Here is a 7,626-nt window from a genome sequence, read left to right on the forward strand (position 1 = left end):
TTTTGTTTATTTATTTGACAAAGATGGAGAAAGCGTGAGTAAGAGCGGGAGGAGAGGGAGAAGCAGACTCCACACTGAGCACAGGACCCCAGAATCCTGACCTAAGCCGCGGGCAGATGCTTAACTGAGCCCCCCAGGCGCCCCCAGAAACCTGCATTTTAAGCAGTACACCCACATGCTCTTTGAAACCCAGTCGGAGAGTGTGTGCTTTCTTCCAAAGGGCCTTGACCTCAGCGGCTGCTTTTTCTCCTCGCTCTATCCACTGCTCCTTCGGCACCGCCTCTGGGCTCCTGTCTCTGCGCCCTCCTTCAGGCTCCCCGCAAGTGGCCAAAACCACAGTGTGAGGCAATCCCTCTACCCTTGACCCCTTCCTTCGCACAGCGAGCGGTGGCTTTTTTTTATCTCCGGATGATGAAGTACAGCCTTCAGCTGGGGGGCATTTAAGACGCAGAACCCTTGGCTGGTCCCCAGCCACAGCTGCAGGACCTAGAGGCAGACCTTGACAGCCTCAGTGGAGGCAGGAGAAGCCGAGGCAACAGCAGCAGGGGCCACAGCACCGCGCCCCTGCCTCTCCCCACTGCCTGGACACCATGCTTCTGGCCACATTCAAGCTATGTGCTGGGAGCTCCTACAGACACTTGCACAACATGAAGGGTGAGCTCCCTGGCCTCTGGGGTGGCCCCGTGCTGACCCAGAGCACTCGGGCAGTGTGGTTGTGTGCGACTGGGAGTGGGGGAGGGAGCCGGCTGCTCAGGCGCTGATCCCACTTGGGCCTCCTGTTGGGGGAACCTGCACAGGTCTCTTTCCTTCTGGACCGCCCTGTTTCCCAGGAACAGCTGGGCTGGATTCTAAGACGCCTGTGTCCCTCCCAGATTCTGTCACTTGTGCCCTTCTCTCCAGGGCTCCAGTCTTTCCTGAGCTCTTCTGACTTTGCCTGGATCGGCCCCAAGGATACCAGGAAGGACTGAGCCACAGTGCAGGGGTGGGAGTGAGCCTTGAGTCCCGCGAGCAGTGCTGGGAAGCCCATGCAGAGAAGAGCAAAGTGAAGAGAGAAAGTGGAAAGCTGGAAGTCTGATTAGATTGTACAAAGAGGAGGCAGAACTGGTTACCCAAGTCTGATTTTATAGAGCTAATCAAGACCTAGGGTTATCTGAGTCAATCCCCTGCAGTTGTTGAAGGGTGCACAGACCAACTTAAAGTGCTTCCCAATTACACCGGGTGGAGCGGGCTTCTGTTTCCATGGAAGCTGTGCTTGGAATCCCTGCGCCAGCCCCAGACCAACAAGCCTCACCGCTCAGCTCACCGTGCTCAACCCCAAGGACATATTGAGCAGTTACTCCTGCAAAGGACCCCAGCTGCTCACAGCGACACAGACTACAGGGGATGGGGGGTCTTTGATTCTCCTCCTGCAGCAGATTTTTTCTAGTTAGACGAAGCTTCTTTTGGCTCCAGTAACCAACCCACCCCCCCCACCACACGGTCCAGGCAGGATGAGGCCTGGCCAGCCCAGCCCAGAGGGAAGGTTGACTCTGGCCCCCGGACGCAGCCTGGCTGCCAGAGTAAGGGCCCTGGACAGGGAGTCAACCTGGCACTAATTTAGGTCCCCACTAGGGATCTGTGTTCCTGAGCAAGTCACCTCCCTCTCCCAGTGTTCCTCATCTGTGGCAAGGAACCCAGTGGTCCCTCTCTAAGGGCGTTTCTCGATCCTAGGCAACAATTTGCTCCCCTCTCTGCAGGGCTGAGGCAGCAAGCTGTGCTGGCCATTGGCCAGGAGCTGAACCGGAGGGCACTGGGGGGCCCGACCCCGGGTGCGTGGATCAGCCAGGTTCGGCGCCGGAGCTCCCTGCTTGGTAAGTGCTGAGGCTTCAGGCTCCTGCCAGCGGCAAATTCCCTCCAGCACCCCCACCTTCCCCTAACCCTAAGCTGGCCTTTCTCACTCACTTTGAGAGTTCCTGGAGTTCCTCAAGGCCAGACCCCCTGTTGGCTGCAGCTTTGTGTTTAACTTCGCCTGCAGAGGGGACCCTCTGGCTTTGGCCTTGGCTCCTCATAGGAATGAGCAGATCCAGATGGAAGGGATGGAAGCGGTGGGTGGGGGAGGCCAGGGAAGCCGAGCAAGCTAGGTCTCTCCTTGGCTGTGTACAGGTTCACGGCTGGAAGACACCCTCTACAGCGACCAGGAGCTGGCCTATATCCGGCAGGGCGAGGAGGCCATGCAGAAGGCCTTGGGCATCCTCAGCAACCAGGAGGGCTGGAAGAAAGAGAACCAGCAGGTAAGTGTGGGCCTGGAGGAACCCACGCCCCTCACCGTTCCACTGCCATCCTTAAGGCCTCAGGATTCCTTTCTCATGCAGCAGGAGGTTTTAATCTGAAAATTCTCCTTTCCCAAGAATACATCCTCAGATACTCCCCCGGCCCCTCAGAGACCTCCTGGAGACTCGAGTTTGGGAAACACTGTTCTGGGATCCTTCGTTACCTTCCGAACACATCATACGCCGCATCTGGCAGAGACCATGCAGTGGGAGTTCTGCATGCGTTAGAGGCCTGCACCAGCCTGGGTCAGAAGTGCCGGGGCCAGGGCGTGATGTTGGGGCTGATCAACCTGCAGGGCTCATCTGGGTTCAGCCACAAAGGAACTGCATGAGAATATAGATGGCCCGAGGCCTTCTGGGTTTCTGGGCTCCTGAGCACTGCATCCTGACAGGGAACTGGTAATAGGCATGTGTTCAAGGCCACGGGCTCTACTGAGACTCTGGTGGCTCTGCCGTCTTCCAGAAACTTCTATGCTGCCTGTTGCCCTAAGTTCAGGTAAACCCACTCCTTCTTCAAGTTCTGAGTTAGCAGACTCCTGGTTTGGGAGTCAGGAAATCTGAGATGCAGGCCCCGCAATGGCCTAAGGCTAAGGGTCTCTGGGCCTACAGCCTTCCGTTGTAAAATAAGGTATTGGACTGAACATCTCTTTTTTTTTTTTTTTTTTTTAATTTTTATTTATTTGACAGAGACCACAAGCAGGCAGAGAGGCAGGCAGAGAAAGAAAGGGGGAGGCAAGCTCCTCGCCAAGCAGAGAGCCCGATGCGGGGCTCGATCCCAGGATCCCGGGATCATGACCTGAGACAAAGGCAGAGGCTTTAACCCACTGAGCCACCCAGGTGCCCCTGAAAACCTCTTTTAAGCTCCCACCCGACCTTGGGTGCGTGTGATTAGCTGGTTGTGGACCAGGCTCTCCCACTCCCAGGTTTGTCTCGCTCAGCAGCTTTGTGCTTCTGAGTCAAGCAGAGCCTTTTCAGTTGGACCTGCCTACGCCCATCAACACTTACCACTAAGAAAAGAGGGTCCAGGAGCGGGCAGGTTACCTCTCAAGGCTTTAGCAGATGTTCGAGGCTCGCAGCAAGAAAGATTACCGTCTTAATCAGAAGTGCTGTTAGGCTTCTTCATGCTTAGCTCAGACTTCTTTCCTGCCTTGCCTGCCTTGACGGTCTGTGGGCCTTAAGCGAGAGATATTTTTCTCTGACCTTTTTCCTGAACCTCCTCTTTTGTCCCTGACAGACGAACGGGGACAAAGTGCTGAGTAAAGTGGTCCCAGATGTGGGCAAGGTGTTCCGGCTGGAGGTGGTGGTGGACCAGCCCATGGAGAGGCTCTATGAAGAGCTCGTGGAACACATGGAGGCAATGGGAGAATGGAACCCGAATGTCAAGGAGATCAAGGTGAGGAGAGTCCAGATTTGGGGGTGGGGGGGTGGGGGGGAGGGGCAGGAACCCTGGGAGCTCAGACAGAAAGCTACGCAAAGAAACTACAAGCTGTGAGTGGTGCCTTTGCCCCAGCACTGGGTGAGTGGTAACTCTGACTCCCTGTGGCCTGCTAGGTCCTGCAGAAGATTGGAAAGGACACAGTCATCACCCACGAGTTGGCTGCAGAAGCAGCAGGAAACCTGGTGGGGCCCCGTGATTTCGTGAGCGTGCGTTGTGCCAAGCGCCGCGGGTCCACCTGTGTGCTGGCTGGCATGGCCACACATTTTGGGGAGATGCCCGAGCAGAAAGGTGTCATCAGGTAATACTTGCAATCCCTCTCGGAACATAGGCTTGTGGGATGCACCGCCAAGTGTGTGATGAATCCTCAGCTCCAAGAAACCAGGCCTTGATCTCTACCTTCAGCTTCCTGTTACATGGAAATATTATTTTTCCATAGCAGGGGAGGAAGACAAGTTTGGCCCCACATAGCCACTTTGTCCCAAACTTCCCAGGAAATTTAAGCACCTTAATATTTTTCTAGAACACGTAGGGTTGAGGTTTAGCTGGTGTGTTCAGGTACAACCCTACTGGTGATCAAAATGTAATCCATACTACTCAGAACACAGCTGCTACCCCCATTTTCCAGGGGCACCAGCCACTGCCCTGGACACTTTCTCTGGCATCAGCAACTTAAAGGCACCACGGGAGGCTGCCAGGCTCCAGGTCCACCCAACATGTGTTCTGATGATCTGGCAACCATGCCAACCATTACATATCACCCTTGGCAAACAATATTTCTGAGATTGGGAAAAGGCAAGGTAATAGGGAAGTGTGGCTAGTATAACTGGTCAGCATAAAGAATTCTGCACGGTCCTCCTGACTTGACTTCTCTCTTCATTTGCCAGAGGTGAGCATGGTCCCACGTGCATGGTGCTCCATCCCCTGGCTGAAAGTCCCTCCAAGACCAAACTCACCTGGCTGCTCAGCATTGACCTCAAGGTGAGGGGCACAAGACGGCTCAGTGTGCAAGTGCTGGGGAGGAAAACTGGCTTTCACCCTCCCACATTATCCCAAAAGGAACGGGGAAAAACCCTCTTCCATTTTTAGACAGGCTGTTGGAGGGAAGAGGCTTGAGTAATGGCCTGTTATTCCATCATCTCAAAAGCCTGTAATAGCTTCTCTCCCTTTTACCTCTTGTGTCGCATTTCAACTCTGCAGTTATCAATTTGGAAAGAAGAAACGTAGGCCCCACAAGATTACGGTCACTAGCTCAGCGTCACACAGCTGGGATGAGAGCCGTTCTGTGCTTCTTACACTGTCGGGACAGCAGGGCAGTAATGCAGTCTTCCTGGTCGACCCCAAGGTCACCCCCATAAACAGAGCTGGAAGACCAAGCCCTAAGCAACTCATGTTTGTGATAGGATACAGAGGTTTCTACAGTGGAACATTACCCATGAGATGGCCTAATTCTTCTTCTTCTCTAGGGATGGCTGCCAAAGACCATCATCAACCAGGTCTTGTCACAGACTCAGGTGGATTTTGCCAACCACCTGCGCAAGCACCTGGAGTCCAGCCCTGCTCCTGAAGCCAGGTGTTAAGGACCAGCCTGCTTCTTCCAACTGTCCCTAGCTGCACTGGCTTGCACGCTCATCGGGAAGATCTCTGCTAGAAGCCTACAAGTCTGTCTAAGATCTTCATCTGGGACTGTGGGATGGGGTGGGAGTGTATTTCCAGTAGTATACTGGGACTCAGATTGGTCAAATTTTACAACTCAGAAAATGGGGACAAGGCTTTTAAGAGAAAGAGCTTTCTAACTTCATTCGGGGATTAGCTGTGAAATGAAGGTTAAGGGACCCCAAATATTTGTAAGACTTCTTTCTGGGCCCTCACACCTCTATTTAAAAACATCTTTAAAATGGTACTGATACAGGGTGCGAGGGTGCTAAACACAACGACTGGGGCCTTATGTTTTATGGGCTCATGAGCTCCATTCCTCATAGGCCATGTGTGTGGATGCAGCAGGGTTTGACAAAAGGGACTCCAGCAACCCTCTGCTCCTCTACCAAATAAGTAGCAAGCAGTACCAAAGATCAGCAACTCCCCATAGCAGGTGCCTTCAAGAAATGTAGTCTAAGTTTTCTTGATTGAAAAAATGCAGAAAACTAATTAATCCCATTCTCCTATTTTTTCCATGAGCACCAGTCAGAATAAAGACTCATAACCGACACAAAAACTTCAGTCTGTACCTGTTTGTTTAAAAATTCTTTTTAAAAAAATCATTCTAGTAAACTGCAACTTTTTGATAAAGGAGTCCTGGACAAAGGTTTGTTTTGTTTTGTTTTTGTTTTTTTGTTTTTTAAAGATGTTATTTGAAAGAGAGACAGAGAGAGCACAAGCTGGGGAGAGGGGCATAGGAAGAAGGATAAGCAGAGCCCCAGTTCATGACCTGAGCAGAAGCTGGACAAAGATTTTAATGAAACTAGATCCCATAGCTCACTAGAAGGAAAAACTACTGGGCACTTAGGTCACTCAATTATTTAAAATCTGTTATCAGGATATTTCATAACAGTTTAATTTCCATGATAAGGACAAGCCTAAATCAATTCTTGAAAGAACTCTAGAACTGGTGGCTGATGGATGAGTACTGGAAGAGGATTCTGACTGAGGATTTTTATTTACCGACTTAAAAGATAGAACAGAGGGACGCCTGGGTGGCTCAGTTGGTTAAGCATCTGTCTTCGGCTCAGGTCATAATCCCAGGGTCCTGGGATGGAGTCCCGCATTGGGCTCCCTGCTCAGCTCCTCTGCCTGCTGCTCTGCCTACCTGTGCTCTCCATCTCTCTGTTCATACATAAATAAAATCTTAAAAACAAACAGACAGGGCAGGACCAAATATGAGAGAATGAATGACAAAGTTGAACAGAAACAAATCTTATTATTTTCCCTGAAGAGAATGTTGAGATCTGAAAAGGGAACTGAATCTTTAGTTCAGAGCTAATTATATCAGCTTCCAGCCTGGTGCAGGGCTGCCACTTTCTGCCATTAACAGGTCAGTGTTTTACAATCTCCAGGGGAGATGGCTGAAAAGAGGTGCTATGGTGATAGCCAACTCCCCTTCCAAGATTCGGAGAACTTTTGCTTTAAAGATATAAACTGGGATGAGATCACGTTGCTAATGTGTGTAGGGAAGGTGCAAATCCAACCCTTACCACCTGAAGCTTTTCGATTCTGGTTCTAATAGCATTGCTGATTTAAAGCATTTGGAAATAGAGCCCTAGCTTATTTATTAAAGAGTTTAGCAGGAGTGGGAGTGCTGATATTTATTGAGCTATTAAAATTTTACAGCTCAGAAAAGCATTTTTTATTATTTATTCTGATCATTTCCTAGAGTGGTCTATTTTTAGCATAGATCACATTACTGTTGGGGCGCCTGGGTGGCTCAGTCCGTTAAACGTCTGCCTTCGGCTCAGGTCGTGATCCCAGGGTCCTGGGATCGAGTCCCACATCAGGCTCTCTGCTCTGCGGGAAGCCTGCTTCTCCCTCTGCTTGTGTTCCTGTTCTCACTCTCTGTCAAATAAATAAAAATAAAACTCACACACACAATTATTGTTTATCTATCTGGGAGCTTCAGAATGAGAGGGCATAGTTGTAGAAGTATTTCTAGAACAGAATTATCATCCACTCCCAGCTAAGCGAAAATGATTGTTTAAAGATGTTTAAAGATGTGTGAAGCAATATACACTCTGGTTTCAAAAAAGAACAGGCTGAAAGCAAAACAATGGCATTTTACCACATACCAGTGAAGTTTTGAGCTTGATTGTAATTTGCCTTCTTCAAACCAAGCAACTGTGTCTTTTGAGGGGACTGGGAGATATTTTCCCACTTGTTTAATTTTATATT

General features: G+C 50.6%; 1 protein-coding gene across 1 annotated transcript; it reads left to right on the forward strand.

Moving 5' to 3' along the window:
* The first annotated feature begins 419 nt into the window (after nt 1-419).
* STAR (steroidogenic acute regulatory protein) lies at nt 420-6,483 on the forward strand. The gene is made up of 7 exons (XM_032329330.1): nt 420-654; nt 1,737-1,850; nt 2,143-2,270; nt 3,544-3,702; nt 3,861-4,045; nt 4,632-4,725; nt 5,211-6,483. The coding sequence occupies exons 1-7, from the start codon at nt 591-593 to the stop codon at nt 5,322-5,324; spliced, it is 858 nt and encodes a 285-aa protein (XP_032185221.1). The 5' UTR covers nt 420-590; the 3' UTR covers nt 5,325-6,483.
* The last annotated feature ends 1,143 nt before the right edge of the window (nt 6,484-7,626 follow it).

This window comes from Mustela erminea, chromosome 21 (assembly GCF_009829155.1).
Source record: "Mustela erminea isolate mMusErm1 chromosome 21, mMusErm1.Pri, whole genome shotgun sequence".
Classification (NCBI taxonomy): domain Eukaryota; kingdom Metazoa; phylum Chordata; class Mammalia; order Carnivora; family Mustelidae; genus Mustela; species Mustela erminea.